At 44.3% G+C, this 14,881-nt stretch overlaps 2 protein-coding genes across 5 annotated transcripts in view; one reads left to right on the top strand and one right to left on the bottom strand.

Moving 5' to 3' along the window:
- Positions 1 to 2,291, bottom strand: part of MEFV (MEFV innate immunity regulator, pyrin) — a 59,355-nt gene extending 57,064 nt beyond the window's left edge. The window contains exon 1 of one of the 3 annotated variants that reach the window (XR_011647236.1): positions 1,978 to 2,286. The gene's annotated coding sequence lies outside the window, so the exon portion shown is untranslated. Of the gene's footprint in view, positions 1 to 1,977 lie in introns of all 3 variants that reach the window. The other 2 variants (XR_011647235.1, XM_071211426.1) reach the window with 2 other exon arrangements.
- Positions 2,286 to 14,838, top strand: ZNF75A (zinc finger protein 75A). Of its 2 annotated transcripts, none has more exons than XM_004475851.5 (7): positions 2,286 to 2,529; positions 3,427 to 4,501; positions 5,718 to 5,913; positions 6,643 to 6,734; positions 7,065 to 7,191; positions 10,757 to 10,867; positions 11,135 to 14,838. In XM_004475851.5, the coding sequence occupies exons 2-7, from the start codon at positions 4,094 to 4,096 to the stop codon at positions 11,755 to 11,757; spliced, it is 1,557 nt and encodes a 518-aa protein (XP_004475908.1). In that variant the 5' UTR covers positions 2,286 to 2,529; positions 3,427 to 4,093; the 3' UTR covers positions 11,758 to 14,838. The 2 variants fall into 2 exon arrangements, with proteins under 2 accessions (XP_004475908.1, XP_004475907.1); XM_004475850.5 differs by having other exon boundaries at positions 2,287 to 2,529; positions 11,078 to 14,838.
- Positions 14,839 to 14,881: the final 43 nt, after the last annotated feature.

Raw genomic sequence — 14,881 nt, 5'->3', positions numbered from 1 at the left:
ATGTATGTTCCTGTAAGAATGATACACTTCAATAAAATTTTATTAAAAAGTTAGAAATGCCACCTTAGGGTTTTGGAGCATTAGGAGGATCATGAAAGAATATGATAGTAATTAGAGTATGGAACCAATGACAGCCTAGTACCAAGGAACTTTCTAAAGGAGGCAGCTAGAACTAACATAATTACTAAGTGATAACTATGGTAAATGGACGGGAAAAGAGTATTTTTTGGCCAATAGCAGTATTATTAATCCAGCCAGTTACTCATCAAAAATATTAGTCTATTACGGCAGTTGTGTAGATGTCTCAGAATAAATTCAATGCATTTGCCTTCTTTGTTTCCAAGCTGTACATTCATCATTTTCAAAATAGTGTCCAGGCAGGGGAAGGTAAAATCAAAAGGAAAGACTCAGGCGACTTTTGTGGAAGCGAGAGCAAGGGAAGGCAACTAATACACCAAAGCTCAAACAATGAGTATCATCAGTGGCCCTCATTCCTATTCACTATTTGTACTTTGCATCCTCTTCTTCCTTCCAAGGGATCTGTTTTCCCACTTTCTTCTCTACTCTCCTCTCAACCATCTCCCTACCTATGAATAAGGCCTGTCAATGACATCCAAGGGCACTGCCGACAGAACTTTGTTTATTCAACTTACTAAGTTCCAACTATATGCTCAGCATTGGGCCAGGTGATGAGGATCTCACTGTACTGTCCACTGGTTTTGAAAGAGTAGGAACAAAAATTATTTTAGAAGAAATTAAGTCCCAAATTTGATGAAATTAAGTTTGACTGAGATTCTAAGACAATGAACCTGCTTTGACACATATTCAAGTGACTTAGGCAGATGTTTATTATTTTTGCATCTCTTTAATTCCCTTTCTCTCACTCAAAAAGAGTCAAGATCTATGCCTTAGAGGAGTGTAAGAATATTCTATCGAAAAGCAAAAATAGGGTAATGGTCTTGTACAGACCTCCCGTCTTTACTCTCACTTCAAACTTACCTCCAGATGAACTGCCCTACATAGAAGTGCCCTCAAAAACCCTCAAATGGTGTTCCATGACCTACTCATTTCCATTCTAGAGGCACAGGGACATTTCCTTTACTCCCATTCAAAGCACTCCACAATAAGACGCACATGAACTTATTTTCTAACTTTTTTTTACTCTTCTCCTAAACGTAGCCCAACTCATTAAAAATGGACTACTGATCTTCTCCCCCTCTAATCTTTTCTGCTTCCAAGCCTTTGCTCTCACCCTTCCCTCGGCCTGGAATGTGTCCCCACTCCCTGCTGTGGGCAGAAATCCCTCAAGGTCTTTTATAATTTTCCCCAAGCAAAAATCAACTTTCATTTCCTTGGAGTTCTGTGTTCAGCTTATGTTTTACCTTTTACTCCCTTGTGTTATTGACATTTGTTAAAGTGTCTTAGTTCTTTTACTCCTTTAAGGTCACAGACCTTGTCCTAGTCAAATCTTTAAATGTCGCAGTACATAGTAGACTTAGTAATTCCTTTACAAGAATTACACTGAAACCATGAAAAAAAAAAAAACACTGAGACCAATGACAACCTTAAATACTCAGATTCTTATAAATACGATTCAGTAAATATTTAGCATTGCAGGAGATACAAGATGAAACAAAAGTCCCTGTCCTCCCGGGCAGCATACTAGAAAGGGCACAGGAGCTGGAAACCTAAATTCCTGTTTAGGATCTGCCACAGGTAAACTGTGTGTCCCTGAGCAAGCCATTTCCTAGGTTTCGATTTCTCTGTCAAACAAAAATAGGAACCTCTCGTACAGGTTAAAACCTATCTCACAAGAAAAACAAAAACAAGAGTTGTGAGGGTCGCACCACGCCAACCAGAAAACGGTGCCAAACCGCCAAGGGCCTGCGCGAGACAGGAGGAGGCAGCGACGAGCCCAGCGCTGGCTCGACAGCAGGAAGGCCCGAGCAGGGCGCGCAGTGGGGCGGCGACCCTTACCGGGCGAGGCTCCCGGTGCGATCGACGCCGGGCGCCCGAAAGCGACGCAGGAGCGACCGGACGCGCCGCACCTCGCAGAGCGGGGCCCGAGCCCGCGGCACCCACGCGACGAGCCGCTCCAGGGCTCCTGTGGGCTCCGGCGGGCCTGCGGGCTCGTGGCGATAACCTTCTAACTGCCTCCACGGCCCAGCCAGGCTGGGCGACCGGCCCCCCGGGAGCAGGAAGGAGCCGCACACGACCGCCGGCCCAGGAAGCTGAGTCGCCACAGCCGCCGGGCTGGGCTCGGCCCGGCGCGGCTGCGCGAAGCCCGGGGGCGCGTCACTTCCGCTTCCGGTTGGCACGGAACGGCGTACCGTGTTGGGGTGGTCTGGACGCCTGGTCTTGCAAGGCCCCGAGTTTCCCGGCCTTCGAGGCCTCGCTCGCCGTCCCCGCCTCCGAGTGGCGCAGGCGGAGAGCTTCGCTCCTCAGAGCGGCAGGCGGGCAGACGGCGACCTGGCGTTTGAGCCCGAGAAAGAGGGAAGCGGCCACCACGGAAGCCGAGCTTGTCCGGAGGTAACCAGGAAGCGGCTTTCCCTTTGGAACCGGCTCCACACCTCCCAGAGGAACGCCGGCCGCGGCTTTGGGGCCGCTGCGTGACGGGCTGGGGGTGGAGGAGAGGCAGCCATTTTCTGGAGGCGGCAGCCTCGTCGTTTCTGGGCCCGGGCGGGGGCCGCCGTCGAGCTCCGGAAGCCGCTTTTCGCAAATCTAACCCGCGGCGGCGGTTGAAACGCAGTAGACTGCCCACGTGCGCAGTGCTGGCGGACACGCTTGACGTCCCACCAGAGGCTGAAGCGAATCCGAGGCCGGGACGGGCAGTAATGTCTGTCGCTACTCCCAGAGAACGTGCCCAGTTAGGCTGACGTTTCCTCCGCTGGCCGATGGTGCCACGTATTTACTTGGTCAGTTCACCTTCGGAGATAACAGCGTCAGGTGCAGAAACAGCAAGTGTCCCTTTGCCTCCTGAGCCGCGGTGGGCAGCAAGGAGTCAGCCGTTTCTTTGAATACCGGTGGTATCCTGCACAAAATTTCGGTATCATTTTTCCTGGGTCACTTAAGGGAAAGTGGGGCTCCCGATGCTAAGAGGCTTAAATTACCCTCAAGGAAATGAAAAGTCAGCCTAAGTGTCATTCTCTCTGAAGAAGCTGATTGTTTCACCAACTCCCTTTTCTCTTTTTTTAACCACCTTACATTTGGAAATCTTGTAAACAAAGGCCAACTGTAGCTTTTATTTCCCAGATTCAGGTAAAGAAAAAGAAAATACAGGTGTAAATCTTCTGCACAGTGCCCTTTCTAAATCTTACAAAAGAAGTGCCAAAGAATGATGCAACCTTTAATTGCTTAGTTGGGGAACACTTCCTGAGAAGGCTACTTTTTCTCTAATTTCTTTCTATTCTGGTTTCACTGTTTCAGCTCTTCTGCCAGCTGTTCATTCAATGGACAGGAGAATGTCAAATGATTCACAAAGAGAATATTTCCATCATCACAAGAGGATGAAGAGTTGTAGAAGTTGTTTCCTCACCTGACTAATGACAGAAGATTATGATAATCTGTTAAAATTGAAGAGAAACTCGGAATTTCCTCCTAATCTTATTTCTTCTTAATTTTCCTATGGTGTTGGGAAGATGAAATAGGAAGTTCACAAATTAAGTCTTTGGATAATCCCAAAACTCCTTTTAACCAATGGGTGCCAATTTTTGCACCCCAGCCTTTTCTGAACTGTTTTTTGAAAAAGGCAAAGTTACAGATTGGCATTTATCTTCACTGTGCTTTTCTTGTGTAACAAAGGAAAGGAGAGAAACTTCGGTCCTGAAATATCTATCAACACAAGTTTCCTAATACTTGGCAGTTGATTTTTAAAGGGAAAGGGAGATAGAACCTTTTCTGTTCATTTTTCTCTGATAATAAGTAACTAGAAGTAAGTCACATGGCTTTCTTATTGACGTGTACTTTTCTTTTCTGCCCTCGGTGCCCTTAGAAAGGTCTTACTGATTTTGTACCAGACCAGACAGGGCCTCACTTGTCAAAGGTGCTACCAGGAGGGTATTGCACATATGAGTAAACCTACTCCTAGGGCAGAATGATTACAGACCTGAAGGTGGCTGCATACTTGAGCCCTCAAGTCAGGGCTCTGTGGGAGACCAAGGAGTCTGTGTCAGAGGACTCTAGTCACAATAAGAAATCTGCCCTACAAACAGACAGTCTCAGTCCTGAGAGCTGTCGTCGGCACTTCCGGGGCTTCCACTATCATGAAGCAGCTGGACCTCTTGAGGCTGTAAGTCAGCTTAAGGAATTATGCCATCAGTGGCTAAGGCCAGAGGTCAGCTCAAAAAAGGAGATCTTGGAACTGCTGGTGCTAGAACAATTCCTGACCATTTTGCCCAGGGAGACTCAGATCCAGATGCAGAAGCACTGTCCACAGAGCATTGCGGAGGCTGTGGCCCTGGTAGAACACTTGCAGAGGAAATCTGCTCAAACAAGGAATGGGGTGAGAAGAAAGATTCTTGACATATACAATGAAATAGGATAAAAGTGAATTTGTTGGGAATAGGGGGGCAGTTAATTAAGAAATGAAATGGATTGGGTTATTCTGTTGTTCATTCAGGACAGCCAAGGCAGGATCTGAAGCCACAGGCCCAAAATAATGGTCCACAAGTTTTGGTGCTTGTGGCAGAGCCTTCCCTGACTTAGGTAACCAGAATTGCTATTTGCCCGCTTTAGGGCAATGATGTATTGAGGGTGATGGGCCTACTTTGGCTTGGGCAAGGAGACAGAACTTAATTTCGTAGAGACAGAAATGAAAGGCAATAAGGGTGTGTAGAGATCCAGAAAAGGGAGAACACTTGGAGAACCAAAGACTGCAAGGATAGCAAAGAGGAGAAATAAAAAAACTAAGGGAAGACTGCAAAGAGGAAAAGTAGAAAATAGGGAAATAAAGATTTGAAAAGAAGAAAAGTCCCAACAGAATAGCAGAGAGAAAGATGCTGAGTAGTAGTTTCCTCCATATCAGGAAGCACATTTTGGGGCCCAGAGACAGGAACTTCCACTGCCCTCTTATAGTGGTTAGTCCTTGACTCTGTTGGTGAGTGGTGACCCACGATGTGCTCTTGGGCAGGTGGCAGCACATCTCCAAGCCTCGGTCCCACCGTGAAGAATACAAAATGGCATATATTTGGTGGTTTGATCTCATATTAGAACCAAGTCATTTGGAGGTTGATTGGAACCAGACTCTTCATCCATTCCATCCCACATTCCCTGTGAAAACCTTCACTGACGTGGGAGGATTGGAGAAGCTGGTTGGCAGGAAAGCTTTTTATGTAATTCCTTAATTTTAGAGAAAACTAGAAGACAGGAAACCACCAAGACAGGGATCCAAGTAAAGAAAAGCCTGTCAAGGCACGGAAGAGATGGGCTGCCCCAACCTGCTAGTATCCTGAGCTGGGCTGTGGGCAGAGGGGCAAGAGGTGCTTTGTTGGAGGGCTGGCAGTTGCCACAGCTTTTTTTCCCATTTATCCTAGTTTTCCCAGATTAGTGTTAGGTTCTTGAGTGGAAAATTGATGACCCTATATCTTTTAAGTATTTTTTATCACTACTAAACATCTCACACACTTCCTAAATCTGGGTCCTACATTTGCTTCTCCCTCTACTACCACCTCTAAATCAAAAGTAAGTTCTGTGGTAACAAGGATGGGGATTATTTCTAGGTTGCAGTCCATGAGCTGGGAGAAGAGACCGTGATCTTGGGAGAAGAAGCAGAGGTCTCAGGCTTCAAGCTGATGGCACCAGTGCCCCAACAAGTAGACATGTCCCAGGTTGAAGAACTTTGGAGTATAAACCAGGGTCTGCAAGAACAGCTGGATGAGAATACTCGAAAAGAAACTGAACTTGTATATGAAAGGGGTAAGGAGCTTCATGAATAATTTCCTTCTCCTGGGAACTGTGATAATTTGTTCAGCTAGAATCTTGTGAGTAAAGATAGCCTGTGGATCTGCAAAAACAGCCATATTAGCAAATTTGATGTGTGTCCCCAACCCCCCTTCCCAGGTGACAATAAAATAGGCCAAGAGTGGGTGAAGGTGGAGGTTGATTTAGGATGCAGAAATATTCAAACCACAGAATCTTTGTAACATTGTGAAATCTGTTCCTTAGAAAAAGTGGAAAGGAGGAGAAGAGATGGAGCAGGGAGAGTTGGAACTATCTCATCCTCATAAGATTCAGGAGGATTTTAGATTAGAAATGGGCTGTCAGGGGCAGAATGTGGGCAGAATTATGTGCCAGGAAAAACAATAGAAGACTGAAAACTACATCCATTGTACATTGGAGTCCTTGAGTACTTCATTTTCAAGTACCTTAAAGTCTTCCCCAACTCAGAGAACAGTTTATTTTATGAGTGGGAAATAACAGCAGATTTGCTTTAATTTCTTTTATGAAATCAAAGGAAATAGTCAATTGGGAACTGGTACCACAGGCTGGTCTTACAACGAGGAAGCAACTTTGGGGTCCATACATGCACAGTCATAAAAGTGTCCTGTCTCTCCTGAAAGAATTGGGATCCTCTATATTTTAGAATATATAAGTGAGCTCTTAAATAGAAGAAAGAAATGTCCTGTGGCTCTTTTCTACCCACAGCTGTGCCTGCTCAACAGAATCTGGCCCTTCCTGGGCAGACAAGCACCAAAGATTGGACAGTGGCATCTGAGCTTGTCTTGCCTGAGTCCCAGGTGAGCTGTACTTCCAGCTGTCTAGGGCTGCCTGAGTGTGACCTAGTCCATGTCTTTACCTGTTGCCCCAAACCTGCACTGCCTGACTGGTGCCCTGAGGCATGGTGATACCGGGTATTCTGCAAGCATGTAGACTTGGCTAAGTGGGAATTGGGAACCTCCCAGGCTGTTGACAGAGGCTTTGGCTCCTATTCTTTTTTTTTTTTTTTTTTAAATTATGTACTGTTAATCACTTCAGTGCCTGCCCTGCCATACAGTTCAGAGGAGGCCGGGTGGAAGGACTGGTTCTGTAGTAGCAAATATTGAGCTGAAGCCCATTCTCTTCTTTAGAGCTTGTTGGCATTTGAAGAGGTGGCCATGTACTTTTCCCAGGAAGAATGGGAGTTGTTGGAGCCCACTCAGAAGATCCTCTACCATGATGTAATGCAGGAAAACTATGACAATGTCATCTCTCTAGGTAAAGTTACTCCATTCCGTTTGGGTAATGGTTGAGTAATCTGTAGTGTCCTTTGTTTACTGAGGATACAGCCTTGTGAGAATCCCATTGTTCCAGTGGTTGGTTGGTTCTCAACTAGATGGTGTGTGGGAGAGGAAACTGCATTCAGATCACCTGGAGAGCTTCTTCCAAAGACACATGTTCAATCTTCCTCTTTTTTTTTTAAGATTTATTTTATTTATTTATTCCCTCCCTCATTGTTTGCACTCACTGTCTGCTCTCTGTGTCATTTGCTGTGTGTGCTCTCGTCTTCTCTTTAGAAGGCACGGGGAACTGAACCCGGGACCTCCCATGTCAGACAGAAGTGCTCAATTGCTTGAGTCACCTCAGCTCCCTGCTTCGTTATGTCTCTCATTGTCTTTTCTCTTTGTGTCTCCTTGTTACATTATCTTGTTGCATCAGCTTGTGGTGCCTGCCCATTGTGTTAGCTTGCTATCTTGCTCATCCTCTCCAGGAGGCACTGGCAACCGAACCTGGGACCTCCCATGTGGTAGGTGGAAGCCCAGTCACCTCAGCCACATCCGCTTCCCAAATTATTTAGTCCAATTTCTTTTTGCTACTGGGGCCTGGGGGCCAGGGACTGAACCCAGGACCTCATATGTGGGATGCTGGCACTCAACCACTGAGCCACCTTGGCTCCCTCATGTTCAGTCTTTATCCTAAATAGACTTCTTGACAATCCTCCCTCCTTTCCCTTCCCCTCCCCCAAAAAAGAAAAAACCCTGCTCTTTCCACATCTTTCTTGTCTCAGTAAAGGGCATCACCATTTACCAGTTGCTCAGGCAAAAAAACTTGCAATCAGTCATCCTTTACTTTGATCTTGCCATCATACCTCTTGACCAATCCATTACATGTCCTCTTAGATCTGCCTTCCAGGTATATCTTGATCCAGCAGTGTCTTTGCCTCTTCCACTGTTACCATCCTTCTGTAAGCCTCTGTCAATTCTAACCAAGTCTGCTTCAGTAGATTTTTAAGTGGTGTCCCTGACTCCACTCTTGCTCTTCTAGTGCTGTTTTCCCCAAAGCAGCCAGACTGGGTTTTTTTGTTGTTGTTTCTTTTGAGGTACTCAGGAATGAACCTGGGAGTTCATATGTGGGAAGCCAGCACTTAACCACTGAGCCACATTGGCTTCCCTGAGTTGGTTTTTTCATTTGTTTTGCTTGTTGTTTTCAGGAGGCACCAGTAACCAAACCTGGGACCTCCCATGTGGGAGGTGGGCACTCAACTGCTTGAGCCACATCCATTCCCCCCAGACCGATATTTTTGAAAAACTAATCAGATTGTGACACTCTCCTCCTTCAAAACTCTGGTGAATTCTCATCACATTCAGAATAAAATGCAAATTCCTTACCTCCCACAGTCTGACCCCTCCTTACCTCTTTGACCTTACTTCCTGCCACTCTTGCCCTTGCTCAGTTGTTGTCTTAGTTCTCCAAGTTCTCTGCCCCTTTAAAACAAGGGTCTTCATTCCTCCAGTTTCCAATAATAGTTTCATCATTTTATTCTAAGGCCTTATTGGAAATAACTTTAGGGTCCCTATTCCTACCAACAGTCTCTTCAAAGCAATCTAGGTCTTTTCTATCAAGCATTTCACATTTCCTCCAAAAAATACTCCTTACCCAATTATAAAGCCATTCCAACATTTTTGGTAATTGCAAGCTGAACGAATCCCACTCTTCTGGTACCAATTTCTTTTTTTTTTTTTAAAGATTTATTTATTTATTCAATCCCCCCCCCCCCCCCGGTTGTCTGTGTCTGTTCTCTGTGTCTATTTGCTGTGTCTTGTTTCTTTGTCCGCTTCTGTTGTTGTCAGCGGCATGGGAAGTGTGGGCGGCGCCATTCCTGGGCAGGCTGCACCCTCTTTCGCGCTGGGCGGCTCTCCTTATGGGTGCACTCCTCGCGCGTGGGGCTCTCCTACGCGGGGATACCCCTACGTGGCGCGGGACTCCTTCCGCGCATCAGCACTGCGCATGGGCCAGCTCCACACAGGTCAAGGAGGCCCAGGGTTTGAACCGCAGACCTCCCATGTGGTAGACGGACGCCCTAACCACTGGGCCAAGTCCGTTTCCCGGTACCAATTTCTATCTGAGTTTGCCACAGGGCTGCTGATGCAAAATACCAGAAATGTGTTGGCTTTTAAAATGGGAAATTTATTAGGGTAAAACTTTTGAGGCTGTGAAATATTCAAATCAAAGCACCATCAGAGATGCTTTCTCACCAGGGTAAGCTACTGATGATCCTGGAATCCTGCCAAATGGCAATCAGGAATATGGTAGGGCTTGTTTCCTCACTATGGGCTGTTCCATGCGCCCAGGCCCTCGGGGGCCTCTTAGTGCCTCTGTTATCTGCTGGTTCCAGATTCCTGGACCTTTCTCAGCCACTCAGGGCTTCTTTGTTTTTCTGCAGTCCTCTCACATGGCGTGATCAATATAATATGGCAGCTTCTTTTCTGTGTCTTGGTTTATATTAGACCCAACGAAAGGGCAGAGACTCAACTTGAGTCACACCTTACTGATGTAGTCCAATCAAAAAGGTCTCACACTCACAGGAATGTTTTCATTCAAAAACATAATCTTTCTCTTTTTGGGATTCATAAAAGAACTTCAAATTGTCACAGTCCTCTTTAGCCATGCTAGCCTTCTTGCTCTTTCTTTCATTTGTCAAGCTCATTTCTACCTTCCCCTTTCCTCTAACACACTATTCCACCACATGACAAAACTCATTTTTAGGTTTCTGCTCAAGTATCACTTTACCAAAAAGACCTTGCACTACAAACTTATCTAAAATAGCTTCAGGGGAAGAGAATCCTAAAATGCCCTTTTACCCTTCCTTAGCTTTCCTCAAATCATTTCTCATTTCTGGACATTGTGTTATTATTTAATTACTTATTTAATATCTGGTTCCCACCCTTCCCTGAACGTAAGTTCCATTAGAAAATGGGACTTCGTCTTATTCACTGCTATATCCTCTCCCCATAGAGCAGTGCCTAGCACACAGTAGTCACACAGTACATATTTATTGAATGACTCAGTAATGGAATACTTCTCACCACCTGTCAAACTGTATTTTGAGAAAGTACACCAAGTAATTCTAGTCTATCCCACCAACTTGGATGAGAACTAGTCAGCTATAGTTTCTCCTACTCCAGTGCCTGGTGCTTACATGCTAAATTAAAAAATACATAATTATTTCAGAAATCATTTATACATATGATATCCAACCTACTGACCTTCCATTTAGCTCCACTGGTTATCTAGGTCGTGTCCTCCTCAAAAGTTAATGGAACCAGCCTATGTTCCCTGCAACCTCTAGAGTTTTATTCCCCCTTGGTTGAAAACAGGATATACTTAGTGGCAAAACAGGAAGAAATGTGCTCTGGATTCCCATTTCCTGTCCTTTTCATCTGTCATCTTAGGTTTATTTCCTAGCCCCCACTTTGCATATCTACCCACAAATAGTCCAGAATTAGTGGACCAATTGACTGTTAAGTTACCAGTTAATGACCTTGGCTTTTTCTTCTCACAGCATTATTTGTGCTCCCCAAACCTAAAGTGATCTCCTGTCTAGAGCAAGGGGAAGAGCCATGGATCCAAGGACCCCTGGGGTTGAAGGACAATCCTAGAGAGTCTCTTATGGGTAAGTGTACACCATGGGAAGAGCAGTACTTCTTGATAGGAACTTAGCAGGGACTTAGCATTTTAAGATTCTGATCTTCTGTTTTATTTTGTGGTTTTTTTTTGTTTTGTTTTTTGTTTTTTATATCAAACATCACTGAATTTTCTCTCCATTGGTGTGGTTTTCTTGCTCTGGGATACAGATGGCTGATATTTATGTTTATCCCAACAGGGTTAAAGCTAAAAAATGACACTGGAAATCATCGGTCTGCATCTCTTTCTGTCTTAGAACCACATGTACCAAGAGACATACTATCAAAAAAGGCCAGAACGAAAGGTCGCCAGAAAACAACTGGCAAAGAAAATCACTGTGATATGCATAGGTTGGGGAAACGGCATCGAGATTTTCCATTGAAGAAAAGAAAGAAACTTTCAACCTGGAAACAAGAGCTGTTGAAACTTATGGTTCTTCACAAGAAAGAGCATTCAAAAGAGAAGCCTTTTAAGTGTCAGGAATGTGGGAAAAGCTTCAGAGTGAGCTCTGATCTCATTAAGCACCAGAGAATACACACTGAAGAGAAACCCTATAAATGTCAACAGTGTGATAAGCGGTTTAGATGGAGTTCAGACCTTAATAAGCACTTAACAACACACCAAGGAATAAAACCATATAAATGCTCATGGTGTGGGAAAAGCTTCAGCCAAAACACAAATCTACACACACACCAAAGAACTCACACAGGAGAGAAGCCCTTTACATGTCTTGAATGTGGAAAAAAATTCAGTCAGAACTCCCACCTTATTAAACACCGAAGAACCCACACAGGTGAGCAGCCTTACACCTGTAGCATATGCAAGAGGAACTTTAGCAGGCGGTCAAGTCTTCTTAGACATCAGAAACTCCATGGGTGAGTGCAAGTCTTTAGTCTAAAGGAATTCACCAGATGGAGCTCAACTTTAAAAGTGATGAATGAAGAAGAAATGAAGCAACAATTATAGGGATTTGTCACTAGTGGAAAATTTGGGGGTACAAACTTATTTTACAGAAGAAATCTAAATGGACTGTGCTGGAGTGAGAAACTGTAGTTATTGCTTGTGCTTCCAACAGTCAGGGAATTCCCTTTGCAAGAGAGGTGTCCTAAGAATATTCTGAATGTTTTGGGACTGTAACTGGAAACGAGCAATTCAGTTTCAAATAGCAGGTGGCAACCATGAATTAGTCAGTAGTCTTTTGTGGTCTCTGAGGTAAATTGTTGATTTTGTGGTGATCTTCCTAGTCACTCTTAAACATGTCATAGAAACATTTGTAGCATGGTCTTCCGAGTCAAAAAAAAAGTAATAATTTGCATGGTTAATTGCATATCATTATTTTCAGAGTGGCAGGCTTACAAATTTTAAAAGTCGCATGGGGCAGAAATGTATTCTAAAGTAAGATTTTATAAGAACTCAATCAGACTTTATTTCTTTCTCTTGCCATTGACCCGTTTTGTCAAAGTTGAACATCTTGAGTTCCTGCTTGAACTTTATAGCACCTTTAGCTCTGGAATCTTTTTAGCACAATTTTTATTGTGATGAGATCATATTTACTTCACTATCAGGGAATCAGGTGAACTAATAATGCACTATCTTATGCCTCTTACTGGTGGTGTTTGGAAAGGGGCAAACATCTCTAATGAGAGCAAATGGAAACGAATTGGAATTTGTAGCCATGGAGTATATATTAGATGTAAAGAAGAATTTCTGCAATTAAAAAAAACTAGACTATTTCCTTACCTCACAATATTAATAGGAAAAGACAGCCATAAAAATTAGCATTTGCCCAAGGCCTGAAAAAAAGATTAATGGGAGTTCAGAATCAACTTCTTGTCAATTTTTGTTTGGTTGCTTTTTAATTTGGCTTTAATTTGGATCAAAAGTTTTTATGGGAACTGGTGTGTGTGTGCTGCAGGCAGGCCCCTGGGGGTCTTTTGCATGGAGACCTGGGAATCCAGTCAGCAAGAGACAGGATTTCTGAAAGAAAAGATTGGGGACTGATACTGAGTGTTGGGCAAGGATGAGTGAGTACACATTTGTGTTTTTTGTCTTACATTGTCAGCTCTTAAGTGGGCAGGGTCTGCTGACCTCTGTTCTCTCTAGTATGGCAGCCTTAGGTGATCAATTTGATGGAATGATGAGAGTTTGTATAGGCTTGTAGATTTTCTTATAACTCAACCTTTTTATCTACGACAGTGACTTAGGTGTGTTCTTGCTAGAGTTTTGAGATAGAGTCCTAAGAAAGGGGTTTAAGAAATCAGCTCTTCCAAGTCTCTATTTATTAGATAAGAAAGTTAAGATTCAAAAGGTACAGTGACTTGCTGAAGATCCCAGCTTAGAGGGTGACATTCCTTCTGTTGGCTGTCACTTATCTTTATTAGAAAGGCCTGAAGGGAGGATTAGCAGAACTAATTTGTTATACCTGCAAAACCAGCCTAGACGACATTGTATTGTATTTATTTCTGGTTTATAAAACATTTGTTTCTTGATCATTGAATCACTGTTTTCTTTATAAAACAAACATAACATCTCTGTGTTCTGGGGCTAGATGAACTGATGTAAAAAAGCACCTCACACAGGGCCTGAACCATAGTCTATGCTCAGTCAATAAGCATTTCTTTCTCTTTCCCCTCATGATGTGTGGGGCTGCCCTACATTAAAGAAACAAATGGCCATAGCAGCTTCATTTACAAACTCAGTGCTTGTGGTGGTGGTTATGCTAAGTTGATTTGATTCTTTTTTTTTTATTTTAATTTTTTTCCTTCATGCCTGATAGGTAGGCTTTTTGTTTTTTTTTAAAGATTTATTTTATTTATTTCTCTCCCCTTCCCGCCCGCCCCCCCCCCCCCCCAGTTGTCTGTTCTCTGTGTCCATTTGCTATGTGTTCTTTGTCCGCTTCTGTTGTCAGTGGCACGGGATGTTGTTGCGTCATCTTGCGTCAGTTCTCCATGTGCGCAGTGCCATTCCTGGGCAGGCTGAGCTTTGGCACTGGGCGGCTCTCCTTACGGGGTGCACTCCTTGTGCGTGGGGCTCCCCTATGCGGGGGACGCCCCTGCGTGCCACAACACTCCTTGCGCGCATTAGCGCTGTGTGTGGGCCAGCTCCACACAGGTCAAGGAGGCCCGGGGTTTGAACCGCGGACCTCCCATGTGGTAGACGGACGCCTTAACCACTGGGCCAAGTCCACTTCCCTGGTTTGGTTCTTGATATCATTGCTTTATGCAGTCAATCAGGAGAGCCATCTGAGCTATGATTAGAAGTATCATTCTTAGTTACACTGTACAATATTCTGCCTGATTGGTTACTATACAGGTTGCTCACATTAATTCTTTCCTTTTCTATGATGTATTCTAAACCTTAAGATACCAGCCCCTGTTCAATAGGATTGGTCTGGAGGTTTCAACAGGGCTTCTATTTTATTCCTAAAGTTGAACTACACCAAGTATATCTCTTGAGCACAGCCAGCTCTGCAGCTCTGGGCCACATAGCTCTTAAACAATACCCTCTCAGCCTTAGAGCCCTGGGACTCTTGTCTCTTCTCCCAGGACTATACTCATTCATTCAGTTTAATGAGGGCCTACTGTATTCCAGGCTCTATCCTAAACACTTGAGGATACAGCAGTGAACAAGAGAGACCAAAATGCACACCCTCATGGAACTTGAGTGCTAGTGAACAGTAAAAGGATGAATGTTTATGCTTCCCTACACCTTGCAGTTAGGAACATGAGATAGTTTGGGGTAATAAGTTGTGAGCAAAAGTGTCACTTCTGGACTGAAGTATTTATTTGCTAGTGCAGGACTAAAGTGTTCTACCCCAACTATGGAAGCACATAAAGAGAGGAGCACAAGGCCAAAGTAGTCAGAATGCTGAACCCCACATGGAGGGCAGCTGCACTGCAGAGTTCCCCAGACCTGTAAAGGATTTTGGGGGAACAAGAAATAAACTATCGTTGTGTTAAATCACTGACTTTCTGGTGGTATTTATTTCTGCAGCATAACCTAG

Source organism: Dasypus novemcinctus, chromosome 23 (assembly GCF_030445035.2).
Source record: "Dasypus novemcinctus isolate mDasNov1 chromosome 23, mDasNov1.1.hap2, whole genome shotgun sequence".
NCBI lineage: Eukaryota > Metazoa > Chordata > Mammalia > Cingulata > Dasypodidae > Dasypus > Dasypus novemcinctus.
Note: the sequence above shows the minus strand (reverse complement) of the source record. Positions and strands in the feature narration are given on the sequence as shown.